General features: G+C 39.3%; 1 protein-coding gene across 1 annotated transcript; it reads right to left on the bottom strand.

The window, feature by feature from the left end:
* Positions 1 to 498: 498 nt before the first annotated feature.
* On the bottom strand, positions 499 to 16,895 carry LOC137406256 (DNA-directed RNA polymerase II subunit RPB1-like). The gene is made up of 34 exons (XM_068092795.1): positions 16,809 to 16,895; positions 14,939 to 15,090; positions 14,741 to 14,856; positions 14,493 to 14,646; positions 14,066 to 14,224; positions 13,818 to 13,968; positions 13,397 to 13,527; positions 13,108 to 13,258; positions 12,343 to 12,503; positions 12,091 to 12,261; positions 11,108 to 11,265; positions 10,805 to 11,015; positions 10,338 to 10,547; positions 9,902 to 10,150; positions 9,761 to 9,818; positions 9,474 to 9,634; positions 9,132 to 9,354; positions 8,614 to 8,824; positions 8,410 to 8,530; positions 7,800 to 7,936; positions 7,465 to 7,631; positions 6,947 to 7,203; positions 6,435 to 6,659; positions 6,013 to 6,147; positions 5,732 to 5,872; positions 4,999 to 5,143; positions 4,688 to 4,884; positions 2,876 to 3,050; positions 2,431 to 2,737; positions 2,176 to 2,343; positions 1,738 to 1,947; positions 1,356 to 1,628; positions 828 to 1,016; positions 499 to 615 (listed from the first exon to the last, which is right to left on the bottom strand). The coding sequence occupies exons 2-33, from the start codon at positions 15,026 to 15,028 to the stop codon at positions 863 to 865; spliced, it is 5,577 nt and encodes a 1,858-aa protein (XP_067948896.1). The 5' UTR covers positions 15,029 to 15,090; positions 16,809 to 16,895; the 3' UTR covers positions 499 to 615; positions 828 to 862.
* Between the last annotated feature and the right edge of the window lie 135 nt (positions 16,896 to 17,030).

Genomic DNA, 17,030 nt, shown 5'->3' with positions numbered 1-17,030 from the left:
CCACCATCGGACTAGAAATTTATTTATAATTTAGAGAAGACAACTTCTTATCGAATATTGATATCAAGTAGGGCCGACTTACAAGTGTAGCATACAATGAAATGGTCGACAATTCATCCTTTCAACCATATAAGTTGCTTATTTTCTGTTCACCCATACACTGTTCAAACATGTTTCTGTTTCTATAGTTATGAACATAATACTTTCATATACAGGCTGATAGTTGTCACATACTCAGCACATTCTGTTCTTTTTGATAGCAAACAATGAATGTGACACTACGAAAAAAATGAAATTTGTTACAGTATGTACAGATGTTTTTATTTTCTGTATAACAATATGTTCATGAAATATGCAATAATAGCAAAAATGTTGAGATAAATTTTTATGCGATAAGCTTATCACATATTTGTCGGCAATGAACCAATAGGAGAAATGCATGCACAAGCATGTTTTTAATTGCTTGAATAAACACAAGCATTGGTAAACATAACTACAGCAGCTTTGACATGTAATCTTTGCTTGAAAATGTATAGATATGATAAACATAGCAGGCAGCTGTCGTGTAGCAGTGTACAAGAGGCATCATCGATATTGATGAAATCCGATCTGCATCTACAAAAATGAATTAAAAGTAATAATTAGTAATTAAGCATAACAATACTAGATATAATTTTTACTAAAATACTGTTTAAAACAAAATATACTTGAATTTTTAAAAATAGCATAAGAAAATAAAATTTAAGAGATAAACATGAGTATGCAATAATGATTAGTCCTATATATGCTTACAAAGAGAGAAATCAAGCATGTAAGATTATACGTACATAAAGTATGGTTGCGCATAGACAGAGACGAGCCTCTAATCGTCATGACTTGGGCTGCTCGGGCTATAGGCTGGTGAGGTTGGTGTGTATGTAGGAGTACTTGGAGAGTAAGTGGGACTTGTAGGCGAGTACTGCGGACTCGATGGTGAATAGTTCGGGGAGGCTGGACTGTATTGAGGACTTGGAGGACTGGTAATACAATATTACAGGTTACTGTATTTTCAAATAACATTTCCCTGAAAGCTAAGTCAGAGTTTGCTACAAAATATTGAAACTAAATGCACTCATCAACTGCACTTGTTGTTAAAGATGGTCAGGAACTCCAGGTGAGTCTGGGCATGTATGGCATTACTTCAATTCAAAAGCTTCCAAACAACAAGTAACTGGTCACAGGTAAAAGCAGCAGATACACTAGATAAGTCTGCCCAAAAATTGACCCCTGATATGTGCATGCATAAACCCTTGCATGTGTGCTCCAGTACAACAAACACCATCCGCTATTTGCATGGACCAGTTGCTGCTGCTCACCTGTACTGTGGACTAGATGGAGAGTAGCTGGGCGAAGCTGGGCTGTACTCTGGACTTGCTGGGCTATATCTTGGAGATGTTGGGCTGTACGCGGGACTTGATGGGCTGTAGGAGGGACTCTGCGGAGAATACTGCGGACTGCTGGGGCTGTAGCTCGGGCTTGTTGGGCTGTAGCTAGGAGAGGTCGGTGAGTAACTAGGAGAGGTCGGTGAATAGCTAGGGCTAGTTGGAGAATAGGAAGGTGACGTCGGTGAGTAACTCGGTGAAGTTGGACTACAAGAGATAGTAGCTGTCAGTAAACAAACAATAACAACAATGCGCTAATACGAAACATCAGTGCTGCGTGAAAACTACTAACCCGATGTCTACGGAATTGACATACCTATAACTGGGTGAAGTCGGACTGTATGATGGACTCGTCGGACTGTAACTGGGAGAGGTTGGGCTGTAGCTAGGAGAAGTAGGACTGTAGCTCGGACTGGTAGGGCTGTAGCTCGGGCTAGTTGGTGAATAGCTGGGAGAGGTCGGACTGTACGATGGTGATGTCGGACTGTATGATGGACTTGTAGGCGAGTAGCTCGGACTTGTAGGACTGGAAAAGAAACATCCAAGTGTGAAGCTTAGAAAACCAGCCGAAGTGCCTTGAAAAGTGTTAATGATTAAAGAAGACGACTCCGTAGGGTCATGGTAACAAATGCAAACTGGGTTCCGAGCTTCTTCCTAACAGTGATTCTACTGCATGAAATATCGAGATGAGTGAACATACAAGGCATGCGAGAAAAGCACAGAATCGAAGGAAGTACCAAGTCGAGGGTCTAACCTGTAGCTGGGAGAGGTCGGGCTGTAGCTCGGCGACGTTGGACTATAGCTCGGGCTGGTTGGGGAATAACTTGGGCTAGTTGGAGAGTATTTAGGAGAGGCTGGCGAGTATCCAGGGCTGGTTGGAGAGTAACCTGGAGATGTAGGGCTGTAGCCAGGACTTGCTGGGCTGCAACAGACATAAATACGTTTAGCATACAACCAGCAACGCCATTCATGATATTCATACAAGCACCAAAAGAACAAAAGCGCATACCTGTAACCAGGGCTCTGAGCTGGAGAGGCATCATAACCAGGGCTGGTAGGACTATAGCCAGGAGATGCTCCACCATAAGGACTCCCTGGAGACATAGCTCCACCTGGACTGCTGGGACTCCAGCCAGGGGAGAAACCACTCTCACTTTGAGCAGATGGAGAGAAGGAAGCTGCGTAGGGTGTCATGCCACTGCCAAAGCCTGGTGAGGCGCTACCATAGGCCGGTGTGGCACCTTGTGACCACGGAGTCATGCCAGGTGTCATGCCTGCACTTGGGGAACCAGCGTTGAAGAACAATCCACCTCCGCCTAAAGAATCAAACATTCACTCATTCGTATGAGAAAACAGCAACAGGACTTGGTGAACCAATAACCATAAAGTGGATAACACTTGATCAACCATCTACATACAGACTTTACCCATTAGCAGCTACCATGAATACAAACCCATAATACTGCTTGGCATAGGCAGCTCCATCCCATGTTTGCATTTCTCTGCATCAAGGAGCAGATCAAAAGAGCCCGTACCAAGACGAGCTAGTTGACCGAGCATAATACATTCCGATACACCCTTCACAGGATCAACCTCTCCATGCGCAGATGCCTCCATCAATACGTCAACCTGCAAGTACGAGTCAGCCCTTTATAGCTGTTTATGTAGATAACAGTACTTGTGAGGTGAGAAATACAAAAGGGGCATTACCCTAAATAACTCATCACAAGTTGATATTAATGGTTTCAGTAAAGCCTTATCATTACTGAGTAACTAATGAATTGAAGAGACATCAGCAGTATCGAGAATTAAGCTGTCACAATAAATATCTTATTGATGCTATCCGTATAAACCATAGATATAATAAACCTTATATTATTATATCTATGGTATAAACCACAGGTGTCAAACACATGGCCCGCGGGCCACATGTGGCCCGCCACCTCATTTTATGTGGCCCGCGAGGGCTTCATTACTCATTCGCACGAGACTCATTCTCCCCTATTTATAACGTTGCTAGGCACACACCAACGCGAGTTATCTTGCCTCTGAAATTTATCTAGTCCTTGTGTTGTTATTTTTACATCACATAAGAATAATTTTGATTAATCAGAAAAAAAATTTCTGGCCAATCAAACAAACGTACATATATGGCTCAATGATCTCTCTGGCAAAAGTTTTAACTAAATTACTACGCCCATTGTGACATCTAACTGAAGCGAAAATCATCGCTGTCACTTTAAAATTTATCATTCGCGATCAATTCTTTTTAACTCCAAAAATATGCAGATTCAGAAGGGGTAAGACAGTGAAAGACTGCATAAATCAAATTGAAACATTATTTTTAATGTTTCAAAGTTTTTACTAACTTTTAATTATGTCAATTTGAATCGTTACACTCGAATAAAAATGCACTTTTTAGGCTGTCAACCGTAGTCAGACAAAAGTTATCATTCAATCTCGATAGGATCATATTCATTCTTAGAGCGGCCCCTGAAGTCTGAAAAGTCAAGAACAGAGTTACTGGACATATTGTTATTGTTTGAAACATGTTTATGACAGTTTATTTGAGCTATATTGGGATGTAGATTTGCTATGCTTTGAAGATAATACTTGTGAGAAAAAATTAGAAATTATTGTTTCGTGATTTTCATGTTCATGACTAACTGTACATGTATAAATAATATTCATAACTTTGTATTGTATGTAATAAATTACTAATTTTAGTCAAACACTGTATATTTTGTAATTTCTTTGTTGCAAGTCTAACTTTGTTTCAGCAAATAGCAAATAATTTTTTGTTTTTTTGCTGCTTACATATTGATTTTGTGTTGCTGCTGTTGCAATTATTTAGTGTTTGCAGGTTTAATGTGTGTATGCAAACAAATTCATGTTCTTAGCAGCTCACAATTTTTGATTTTACTGAAAGTATGCCCATGTTGATGGGTATTGTGTAACTTTTCTGATTTTTTTTTAAAACAAGTGTTCTGCATGTTTTGCTGTGCAACTGTTCTGTTTGCAACTTTAAGTAATAAAGTTATTTAATATCAAAGACTAGTTTAAGTTATTTTACATTATTCGATTACATTTCATTACAATTATAAGTTACATCTGGCCTTTTGAGGACAGCCATTACGCTGATGTGGCCCTCGATGAAAATGAGTTTGACACCCCTGGTATAAACTATAACTTGTTAGTGGCAGCAATTTAAAGAGAGTACAGCATGGCAATAAATTCCTGATGTGAAGGAGCAAATTTAAACTAACCGTTTCCTCGAAAGAGCAACGAGCAAGAGCGCCGGTGTCTTGCCGATTAATACCGTGTCGAGTGATAGCCATAAGATGACCCTTGCATGTCATAATGTCACACAGGAGTGACAAGTGTCGGTAGTTGACATAGGATCCATCAAATGAGATTACATGGTTCATCTCCTTTTCTATTGACCTCCGCACAGCCTCAATTCCTATAATTGGTAATAGGCAAAGTATAATATAGCGGGGGGGGGGGATTATGTAAAGACCACGACATTCTACACAATACTATGTCTTAGCACGAGCCCTGTTTTCTGATGACATACCGAGGCAAGAGAATATCTCTACAATGTCATTAGAGGTTGACCGCTCTTTATCAACACTGGGCTCGGAGAGAACTCTCATCAGGCTTGTACCATCTGTCTCAAGAATCCACTCTCTGATGGACTCGTACTTGCCATCTGGAGTTATCTGGAATAAAAAAAATAGTGTAAAAATAGTGGAATCACTCACCAAATTTATTGGTTGCTGAGGATATCGAGATTTCAGAAGTAAAAATGTACCATTACAGTTTTAGGCTGTACATTGATCGCAAGAAATAGATGAGTTTGCAAAATTACCTTAGCAGATCTTTTATACCTTTTGAATAATTTTTATAGCATTTGACTGAAAAAAACCGCTATTGAGCGGATGTAGAAAATCGCTATTGAGCAAGTGTAGAAAATCGCTATTGAGCGGGTGTAGAAAATCGCTATTGAGCAGGTGTAGAAAATCGCTATTGAGCGGGTGTAGAAAATCGCTATTGAGCAGGTGTAGAAAATCGCTATTGAGCAGGTGTAGAAAATGAGACCGAATATAAGTTTGTCTCACAGTGGGCTGTATAAGCAGCGGAATAATCCACACCAGTTAATCAAGTTTCACTTAGCAGCATGGTATATGATAAACTACAACATGGGTCAAACATGGGAGGCAACTGCAGGTGTAATAATAATGGTACGGTTATCACCGCAAACCCTACACAGCTTTGCACTAACTGTAAGGTGAACGAAGTGCACCCACCACTGTCCTCTTCTTGTTTTCCTCTCGTGGGAGATGCATATAAACCTTGGCAATCTGTTCGACACCCTGCAATGTCATGTCTGTCAGCATGTTGGCTTCTATGCACCGAAGGAATACATCGTCTTCCATTTTGTCGACTACCTGTGAATATATGCCCATTGGAATATAACGTCGTAAAGAGCACTTTCATCGATTTGATATTGAAAAAATTAAACCCTCCAAAATTCAGCTAGACTTCCTGAGCAACTATAAAATAAAATTGCTCTATTGCTAGTATTTACCTCTTCGTCTGTATCTCCCATCTTCCCCTCATCATTATTCATGATTCGAATACGAAGCACCAATTTTTCTGCATTGTCATCATTAAATATGACATTGAGATCCTCACCGAATCCAGCAGTAATCTTCTCGGCAATCTGCAGCAAAAAATTGCAATGACACCTTTTCAACAGACAGATAAGTAGAGATAGTTCCTTCATACAAGATATGTTTAACAAGGTCATAAATATGTGTATGTGCAGGCAAAAGAAGTGTTGATTGCCAACTGTAGTAGTTGAGATAGCAGAATGAAAAGAACACTGATTGAATTTACCAATAGCCAATGAACACCATTAGAATCAGAGGCATTAGTAGGCTAGCCTATGACAATATTTCTGGTATTTATATTGGAAAAAGCAGAAGATTACAAGCAGTGAGAGCTAACCTGTTCCATGGTGAGCTTTTTGTCAGTCATTCTCTTCCTGTCGAGCTCTATACGCAGCAGCCAAGGAGAGATCTTAGCGACATCAAAGTCTGGCATCTCATAGTAAACATTAACAAACTCCTGATCCTCACTGATGACTGTATTCTCTGGATCAGGATCATAATAGATGGCTGTGTTGGCTGTAACTTTTCGGAGAGTTGTGTGCTCCAGCTTGCAGAGCACATCCTGCAGCCATAGGATGAAGGGATAAGCGCTAACATAAAGCATGAGCATAACTAGAAAACGCTTACACACCAATCACTCAAAAACCAACCTGTGCAACCGGGACATATTAAGCGAATAGGTTCCAAAATTTGCAACTAATGTTAAAACCTTCACGTGTTGGAGAGAGTATTCTTAGAAGAGTTTATTGTATTCCATATAATCAATTGCGGGGTTCTAAAAACAACAGTAAACACATCAGGTTTACTATATTTAGCATACAACATTAAGGTCAATGAATAAACTGCTACCTTAGCCTTCTCAGCGTCGCGAGCAGCCTGGCCCTGAAGAAAGACTGTGAGTGAAGGGGTTTTTGGTTTCTTACTAATGTTGATGATCTCCTTGAGCCTTGGCACTCCCAGTGTTACGTTTTTAGCGGAGACGCCGGCGTAGTGGAAAGTGTTAAGGGTCATCTGAGTTGCGGGCTCACCAAGAGACTGAGCAGCCAGCGCCCCGACCATCTCACCTGGATGAGCATGGGCTTGTTGGAATCGTGTCTCTATCTCACCTAAAGTGGAAAAAGCGAAAAGCATAACATCGATACAGGAGACACAACTGAAACATTCATTTACAAAGACTTGAGAAAACCACAAATTGAAGTAACAAGCTTGCAGACTGATAACAGTCATCGAAATGAAACACCATTAATTTAGAATACACAAAGTGAGGGGTGCTGGTGTGGTCATGAAATGGGAGTCTCACTACATCTATAAACAACGTACAGTTTTATATTTAGCTCTGTAGCAAATAATCTTATAAAAAACCATACCTATGAGCCACTCGAAGGCCTCTGCTGAGAGCCTGTGCTCCTCTATGACCTTTCTCGAGCAGAGAACTGACCGAACAAGACACTTCATCAACATGGTTGCATTTTCATTCGCCTGCACAGATATCCGATCGTCACCCTTGACAATCATGAATGTGGAGCACAGATTCCTGAAGAAAATAGATCATTGGTTATGGCTTGTTTCTATCCATAACAAGATGGTTTCTATAGCAGCATAATGTAAATACACACAGATATCGAGTTCAACAATTAAACACTAGATGTTTGTAGAGAAGATTGAACGATTGAACAATTTACCGATGTTTATTAGTACTCACCTGATGCCCTCAACAACTCTCACAGGATTGAGGTCTGTCGCTTTTCTGGTGTTGATACGGAATATTTTCTTTGCGTTCCAGATTAGTCTCTCTAGGTTACAAGGAAGAACAATTCGCATGTCTCCTTTAGGAAACACCTACAAGACGAAGTGAGACCACACTAATACACTGAAGGAAAGGAACATCTCAGTAATGTATGAGTATTTATTCTTTATATCTGCAAGTGGCAAATAGATAGCAGTATTGAATGTAGTTATGCGCTGTGCTGTCACTTGTTGTTAGTCGTAAAGTAACAAATTTATCCAAGCTATCTCAGTATAATATCCAGAAGCCTCTTTTTGTCTGTGAATGACAGATCCTGGTGTTATAGCTCCTAGCTCTAGTCTCTGGGTTAGGTTTTTCAAAAGATATTGTTTTTAGCATCTAAGTCTGCAAATGGGATGTGCTATACCTCTCAAGAACTGAGCTTACGGTTTAATGACAAATACGTAAACCTCATTGGGTTTTACAACTAGGTCCTATAATATTTCAATCGCTAACCAGTCAATATAATTTTAAAGAAACAATGTAAGGTTTAAATACAATAGATGTATGCAGGTATAACTCCTACCTCTCTCATGCCTGTTCTGTCATCACAGAGTTGTCTCCACTCAGCCTCTAGTTCTTCGATAGCAGTTGTGTCCCCTGCTAGGTCTCTTATAACCTCCTCAGCAAGCACATTCCGGAGTTGCCTGCCCATGATATAAAATGACTCTTTAGCAAAGTAAATATTGATGGGAAAAAGGGGCAAATGTTTTTTCAATCAATATCTCACCTCTCATTGGTCGGATCAAATCTAAACTTTTTTTCAAAGATGGGCTGACTCGGTTTGATAGTTGGAATGCTTTGGAACTCCACGTGGGTAGCGTCAAGACCATCTTCCCCGTAGCGAAGCTGAATAACTTGCTCGACCTGATTACGTACGGTGCCATCGTATCGGACAGAAAGCGACTCCATAGCTTTAATGAGCCTCCGTTGAATATAGCCTAGAAAAGACAAACAACATGAAATCATTTGTGAGAATGGCTAATTAACATGTTGGATTCTCCTAATCAAATTAAAAAATTCATTTGATCTAGTAACCGATAGTTGGCTAGAACCAAGTCTTTAGGGTTGCAATCAGCCAATCATTCAACAGCCTAAAAAGCAAAGGCATCCTACTGCAGAGTAGCATTCAACAACACCATCGCTGGCTTCCAAACTACCATCTACCAAAGCCAATTGTTGTACAAAAAGTATTTTCAAAATATTCAAATTGGTGAACTGACAGAAAAGTGGCTGGAAACTGCTAACCAGTCTCAGCTGTCTTTACTGCAGTGTCAATAAGCCCCTCTCGTCCTCCCATGGCGTGGAAGAAAAACTCTGTAGGATTAAGACCAGCCAAGTAGGAGTTCTCAACAAACCCTCTAGACTCAGCTCCGTAGTCATCCTTGATGAAGTGTGGGAGGGTTCTGTGTCGAAACCCAAAGGGTATGCGCTTTCCTTCAACGTTCTGCTGTCCCACACATGCGATGACCTTAAAAAAGGAGCGTTGAGGATAAGTGAGTCAAGGCAATTCTGTACCACAACCTTGATGGTATCTTCTCCAACATTTTTTTCTAAAACAGGAGATATATTCAGCAACAGCAGTCTCACCTGTGAAATGTTAATTTTGGAGCCTTTGGCACCTGACACCACCATGTTTTTGAAGTTGTTAAACTCTGAGAGAGATTTTTGTGCGAGTGATCCAGTCTTATCTCTGGCGTCATTCAATATTCTGTTGACCTGGTTCTCAAATGTCTGACGAAGAGAGTTACCTAAAAGAAACATTTTTGTGTAAAAGTTGAACAATATAAAATACTTGCTAGAGATCCGGAAACAGAATAGATTGCTCTGAATTAAAACAATATATAAAAATACAAATATACAAATATACAACATACCAGGTGTGGGTTCCAGCTCATCATTGTGCGCTTTTCCAATAACCTCAAACACATCGGCCTGCAACCAACCATTAGTACATATAATCTTAACACTCAAGCAACTACTACATAAGAAAACAATATACAATAGAGTCATCTTACCCTGGCCTTCCGAATAGCCTTTCTGATGTTGATGTATGTCTCCTGGTCAGCGATACAGTCCCCTATGCCGATGCTGTGTCCCTCATATAGGAGCCAGGCATTAACCACTGTCTGGATATGACTGTAGAAAAGTCCTGCGTCCTCATGACCTAGCTCGAGAGCTACCACGTGCAAGAGGGAACCAGCAGACGCACCAAGCGTTTTTTTACATAAAATTCCTGAGATCAACTCGCCATCTTCCACGAGTACCTAGAATGACACCAGCTAGTCAGTCACGAAGCAATTTAAAACCAAAGCTAGCAGTTGAACATTTCATAGAACGGAGCTGAAATTAATAATTATGATACCCCAGTGACTATTTACCCTCCCTTTCCGCTAGCTTTGCCCGTAGTACAACGAGGATGTTTACAACCAAAAGAAGCTATTGCTTACGTACTTTTGTGTCACCAGGAGAAATCCACTTGTATGGACCTGTGTCCTCATCATCGGGATGAGTAACGTGGGCTCTGATGCAATTTACTCTGCCGGGGATTATGAGAGAGAAGAGCTGTTTACCAGTCCACAATGGTACCGGCTTGAGAATCGATGGTACAGGAATCCTGCCATCCCATTTCGGTAAGAACATGAGCAAGGTCATCATTTCTTCCTACAGTATTTCAAAAATATGTGTAATCAGAAGGGGGGACGGGAACTGGACAGAGGGTGACTGCCACATTGATGCGGGAAAAACAATGAGTTTGCCAGGAGTGCGAGTAACTGACAACACCTGATCAAGAATTCAAATTAACTAGCTAAACTCTGCTAAAAAAGAAATATGCAGAAACAACTAAACCAATTTTACCGGTGCATATATGCTAAAAAAACTAATTAGTGTCATCCACCACTACCTTCAGCTCGTCTTACCTTCGTAAGAAAGACATCTCGCTTGGTCATTTTCCTGACTGCTGTAAGTGTATCCTGGATGATGCCCATGACGGGCCTGTTTGATTGAGGGGTGATGATCATCCTCGGAGACATGGCCAGCTGAAGAATCTCGGCACGAGCCTCCATTGATTGTGGCAAGTGCAGGTTCATCTCGTCTCCATCAAAGTCAGCATTGTACGGAGACGTGCAGCTGTAACACGAAGCTAACTAGTCAACCAATTCTATTAACACATATAGCAGAGATAAAACAGCAGGACATGCATTACCATGTGCACCACCAACCTTAGGTTGAGCCTGAAGGTTGACCAAGGCAGTATCTTAGCCTTGTGTCCCATCATAGACATTTTATGAAGGGTGGGCTGTCTGTTAAATATGATTACATCATCATCTTGCATGTGTCTTTCCACTTTATAGCCAATCTCAAGGTGAAGGTCGCTAGCCTGGCAAAAATGAGTGATGAGAGTCAGCGAATAGGTGAATTTCTAAGCATCTCATCTCTAGTAATGATGTAGTGCTTGGCAAAGTTCTCACATTTATAAAAAATAGTGCATATTTTTGAGTTCATGATTTTCAGATTTTAGTTATTGAAGGGCACCTGGTTTGATATCCTTCACAGCTAAGACGGTTGCTGAGTGAATAACTCATAATAAAAAGTCACTATCATCATGTGGACTTTTATATTAATCCGTTAATAATACGAATTTGATAATTTTAAGATTTGTCCTAAGATTTAATATTTTGTTTGTATTAGAATACACAAAGAATACTTGTACATCGAGAGAAAGAGTGTTGATGCGAAGGCAATTATCAAGAAGAATACAAAAACAGGAGGGAACACCAAGGCACACTAAAGACAGTGTGAGAAACATCAAAGTAGATTAGCCTGTGGGAATGCGCAATAACAAACTCTTTGAAGGACCTGTGAAAAATTGGGTACATTTAGGAAAAACAAGGCTTAGCTGACGACAAAAGTCAAACGCACTCCAAACCTACTCCAAATCTTCTCGATTGAATAAAGAACAATAATCTATTAATTGAGTAAAATGATTCTTGCCCAGCACTAGTATGCGCTGTTTTACACGAATAGCAATAGATAGAAGCCTATAATGTATTATATTATAATGTATTATTAAGTTGTAATGTATTATTATATTATAATGTATAATATATTAAGCCTATAATGGAGTGTCATTTAATATGACCAACTGCTTTAGCCGGAGCGTGAAAGACACCCTTGCAGATAGTTAGGGAGTGATAAAACTCACCTTCGGATGATACCTAAGATCAATGCGGTCACCGTTGTCTCTTATGATATACTTGGCGCCAGGGTACTGCGAGTCACCCCTTGCCACTAGCTCCTGAAGCTTCTCAAGGTTGAAAGGAGTGACTATCTCAGGGAAGGTCATGTTCTGTGCTATAGATCTTGGTACTCCCACCTGAAGTAGACCAAAAACTCTATGCACAAAAGCATACTGATGTCTAATGCAAAGATGCCAAAAAGAAAAACTGATACTTACCTGATCGATCCTGAGGTTGGGGTCAGGAGTGATGACTGTTCGAGCAGAGAAGTCGACTCTCTTGCCCATAAGGTTCCCTCTTACTCGACCCTCCTTACCCTTTAGCCTTGCCTTCACCGCTTTCAGCGGCCTACCCGACTTCTGCACCGCCTTTGGTAGACCTGATTATACACAACCATCCATCGATTAGAAGCTTCAAAAGAGGGACATCATGAATTCTATGCTCAATGTTTACACTGAATTACATTTGCACATTGAATAATATAGGCCAAGTTCCCACTAGACCTTCACGATTTCCAAAAATCATCAGATGATTTGATATTGCAAATAAAATATTCGCAATTTATTGCAATATTATTAATATGTAAAAAACTTGTAAACCTTCGTTAATTTTTTTTGTATTTCCACTTGGAAAAAAAAAGTTTTGTTCGTGATAATTAGAAACATTTATTTCATGAATGCCCGTGTATGTAGAAAATCATAAAATGAGCTTATTATAAGACTAGAAGGCCTGTGCATTCCAGTATCATCCATTCTGAAAATAATCAGATGTGAGATAATATATTAAGCCACGATTGACATTACACGATTATATCATTTATACGATCGGCGATATCTCCATAAATAGTGACGAATTTCAAATTATCTACCTTAAAAAAATTGCCACCAAACAATTAAATCGGCATCTCGCGAAGCTTTAGTTCAGACATACACTCTCAACTAGCATTGTGCTACGGAGAGTGTGAACAAGGAGAGAGAGCATACCTGGAATGTCATTGTCAGTGAATGTGGAAACGTGGTACTGGAGCAACTTGACATCCTCTGCGATAATATGAGCAGCAGCACCATTTTGCTCATTCCTCGCAAGGTTATTGTTGGCCTTGACTATGTCAGCGAGCTTGTGTGTCAAGTCATCCTGAATTTGGTAAAATGAATAACACAACTTTAGTAGACACTAAACATATGAATTATATATTATTAATTATATTAGTAAACAATCCGTGATAATGAACAGTAAACAACAGCATACAGCAAGGTACAACAAGACATCTACCTGATTCTTGGCTGAACCAGCCATGACAACAGCTGGGCGCACAGAGAGTGGTGGAACAGGTAGAACTGTAACCAACATCCAATCTGGCCGGGCAAATTTTGGGTGCAATCCCAAAACAATTATTTCTTCCTCTACAAAAAACATCTTAGTGTGCTAACATGTGACTATCCTCTGCAAAAAATTGTAACCGACATATCGTACAAGTTTTGCATAGTTGATCAGATATCCGTTCCTGTTTCATAGAACGCTCAAAGACAACATGTCTGAACATCCTTATCAGTCATTGAGATTTTCATCCTTTCAACTATATCTTTAGAGCTGGCTCTATGCTGCTAACAGTCAAACAGCAGAATGTCGCACGTTTAAGGAGATCCAAAATGCACGCATAGAGATGATCATGATCAAAAACTAGATCACTAACCTGATATTCGTTTAAATATTTCATGCACTCGCTCAGCTGTGAGCACTATCTTTTTTTCTTGTGTTTCTTCGTTCACTTGCTTCCATTCAGCAGTGAGTTCGAGACCAGCTCTACGAATGGTTGGCTGAAACCTTCCACAACCACCGTGTGACTAAAAGATACAGACCTTGTGTCTTGAAAACAAATTGCATTAAAATATGGGTACAACCACTCGCATGACTTTTGGTAAAACTGAAAAATATAGAAACCTTTTTCTTATCTGCGTTGTCATCCCCTTGATTCTCCTTGTCAAACTCGTCACCTCCCTCACACATTTTCTTTGACTTGCAAAGATCATAAATGGTGGCAAGTCGCTTCCGCGGGTGCTGCTTTGTCTTGCTCATTACGCTTTTCACATTTGCTCCAGTCTGAAAATGCAATGCATTTGCTAATAAACATGATGATTGCCTATAACCATGGACACTGTACAAAACTAAAGATTTGACAAATTAGAGAGGTTAGTTAGCATATTGCAAGTACGGAAGCACACAGGAACGAAAGAGCCATCTTTGGTACAAATGTCTTCACATTTAACTACTCAAGAGGTGAAACAAGCTATATCCCCAAACATGTAATAAATTGAGCTAGATGATGATGCTCATGGACATAGAACATAGAAAATGAAGATCTACTAACCGGATCAATGCGTAATTTGGAACAGTAGAAACAAACACAGCGTAAAATCTTTATAGTTTTTGTCAGGAATCCAATATGGTAAACAGGCTTGGCAAGATCTATATGGCCAAAGTGGCCGGGACATTCTGTCATAGTTCCAGCGCAGGTCATACATCTAAAAAAGACACATTTATTTCAATGTAATGTGAGGTGCAAGAAAGTCGGGTGAAGAAAAGGAGACATGAATTATAGTGTCACTCTGAACTCACCTGGAGTGTCGGTCAACTGTACCTTGCCTTGGGTCATTTAAACCACCAATCTTAGGCCGCCCTCCTTCCATCGTCTCGGGATATTTTATGCCACCTTCCGTGACAGACATTTGACGCTGCAAATATAATGCAAAATTGTTTACAATAATGGCATTAAAAATGACAAGAAACTTAGGAAGGCAGAAAAGACCTACTCACAAGTTCATCTGGAGAGAGAATGCCAAATTGCACCCGCTTGACATCGCGCACTGGGGCTTTAGAATCAGCAGTCAGTGCGTTGGTTGACATCTTGTTTTCAGTCGGGTGGGTGCCCAACCAAACAAGTGGCAATAAGCTTTTCCTTTGCTACACTAAAACAGTTCTAAATAAATTGACCTATTTTTTCAGTATACATACCTATACTTAATAACAGGTCAAAATTTTGTTGAAGTAAAAGAATAATTTGTAGAGATTGCCAAATACTGAAAACAACATAGAACACAAGGAATGAAAGGAAAATACGTTATTTTACAACTTAATATGATAGACAACAATCCATGGGTAGTTTGCACACCATCAATACATCATATTATCATATAGTAGGTATTAAATTGTAAAATTATGGTGGTGTGTTAACACTTTGCCATAACACTTCACACGGCAAGGTGTCATGAGATTATTCAAAAACCTCTCAATGACATAATCCAAAATTGATTTAAAGGACTTTTTTAATAAATGATTGTCTAGTCATAAATATTTTGTTCAACTCAAAATAGATTTGGAGCCCTCTCTATGCCCAAATGTGGTGTCAGCATATACACCACATGCAAGCTGCATATGGCTGTAGACTTGACCCGAGACTTTGTTGATTAACAAAGCCTGGAGCAGCAGCTTTTAGCTGCTGACCAATGCTACAGTGCAAAGTGTGAAGTATTTAAAATGTATGCATTTAATAAACAATATAAAGAGTGCTTATGGTAGAGCGCTCTGATATGTTAAAACTTTATTTTTAGCAGTTGTACATACTAAAGCAAGCATTGGACGCGATAACAGTTTTGGTCTATTAATAGGTAGCAAATACATGTTATATGAAACTTGTGAATTTTGAGAGTACAAAACAATTAAATGAAATGAAAAGAGTCGCTAACTATGCAATATCCAAAAATTAAAACTAACATAAAATGAATCATTAAAATTATCTATAAAATACTACATTATTGTTGCCAAGAATTCATAAGAAGCCCATCAGCTTTTTACAGTTTGCAATGAATTCAACTATGTACAAAGACATACTTGTTGATTTGGGATATGCACTGCTTTTCAACAACGAAAAAGGAGTTGGATAATTGGTGCTCTATCTATCATATTTTGAAAATTCTTTATAAAACTCATCAATCACAAGTTGGAAATCTTTTCTGTCACGTATCTCAAGTTTTACATGTTTGGTAGATCTAGCATGTTTTGCGCTCACTTCATCAGATGTTACAATAAATTTGAAACTTTTGAGGCAGAAGCTTGAACGTCCCTTTGTCATTCTTTGTTACTTCAGCTAGCTATGACAAATATTTACGCACGTATATCGGCGTTTTAAAAAACACATTTGTCATTGATTTTCGCAGTCTATTACTCCATATACTGTATATGTTGATAGCTGTAACGACAAACGATCAGAGATAAACGTAGTTAGGCGTAAAACTTCTTCATTTTTTGTGATATGACTTTTTTAGTGTGAAAATGCCTGCAACTTGTCACATAATCGTAATCACGTTCTTTTTTACTGATGGTATATAAATCCTTACAATGATGGCGGCTGGTAATATATACATGCATGTCAGACGATCATGAGTGAAACAATGATAATAGATTTGTACACAAAAACACAATACTTTAAAACCATATTATTAACACAACACAAGTCATATATTTAACTGAATTAACATGCTGTAGAAGTGGTTATAACAGCTGAACGCGCTGCTGTCGTATCATTGTTATTTCGATAATCATAACGGGCACTACCTACAATTGGCATTCAATGGTCTACAAAAAACATTATTAGCAGATTCAGTGTTGCTGCTGCTACAGGTCTTACAGGAATTGAAGCCCTTTAGCAGTTATATCCACCAGATTATTGTAATTAGAGAGAAGAGACTTTCGAACGAACAAAATTTGTCGGCCATCAAAAGCTGACTGAGCATAGGGGGCGCTAGAGTCGGTTTATATACCCAACAAATTTGTTTTCACTGACGTAGAATAATGATTAAATATGGTAAATAATGGTCACTATTTTGCCGATGTCTATTGTCTCGTTTAC

Source organism: Watersipora subatra, chromosome 10 (genome assembly GCF_963576615.1).
Source record: "Watersipora subatra chromosome 10, tzWatSuba1.1, whole genome shotgun sequence".
NCBI lineage: Eukaryota > Metazoa > Bryozoa > Gymnolaemata > Cheilostomatida > Watersiporidae > Watersipora > Watersipora subatra.
The sequence above is the reverse complement of the archived record's forward strand: the minus strand, read 5'-3'. Positions and strand labels throughout refer to the sequence as shown.

Excerpts from the sequence above, each read along its gene's own strand:
- LOC137406256 (XM_068092795.1), bottom strand. The coding sequence starts at position 15,028 with ATGTCAACCAACGCACTGACTGCTGATTCTAAAGCCCCAGTGCGCGAT. Across the intron at positions 13,259-13,396 it reads CTGGTTCAGCCAAGAATCAG|GATGACTTGACACACAAGCT; the intron begins GTAGATGTCTTG and ends TACCAAATTCAG. Across the intron at positions 2,738-2,875 it reads TATGCCAAGCAGTATTATGG|GCGGAGGTGGATTGTTCTTC; the intron begins GTTTGTATTCAT and ends TTGATTCTTTAG.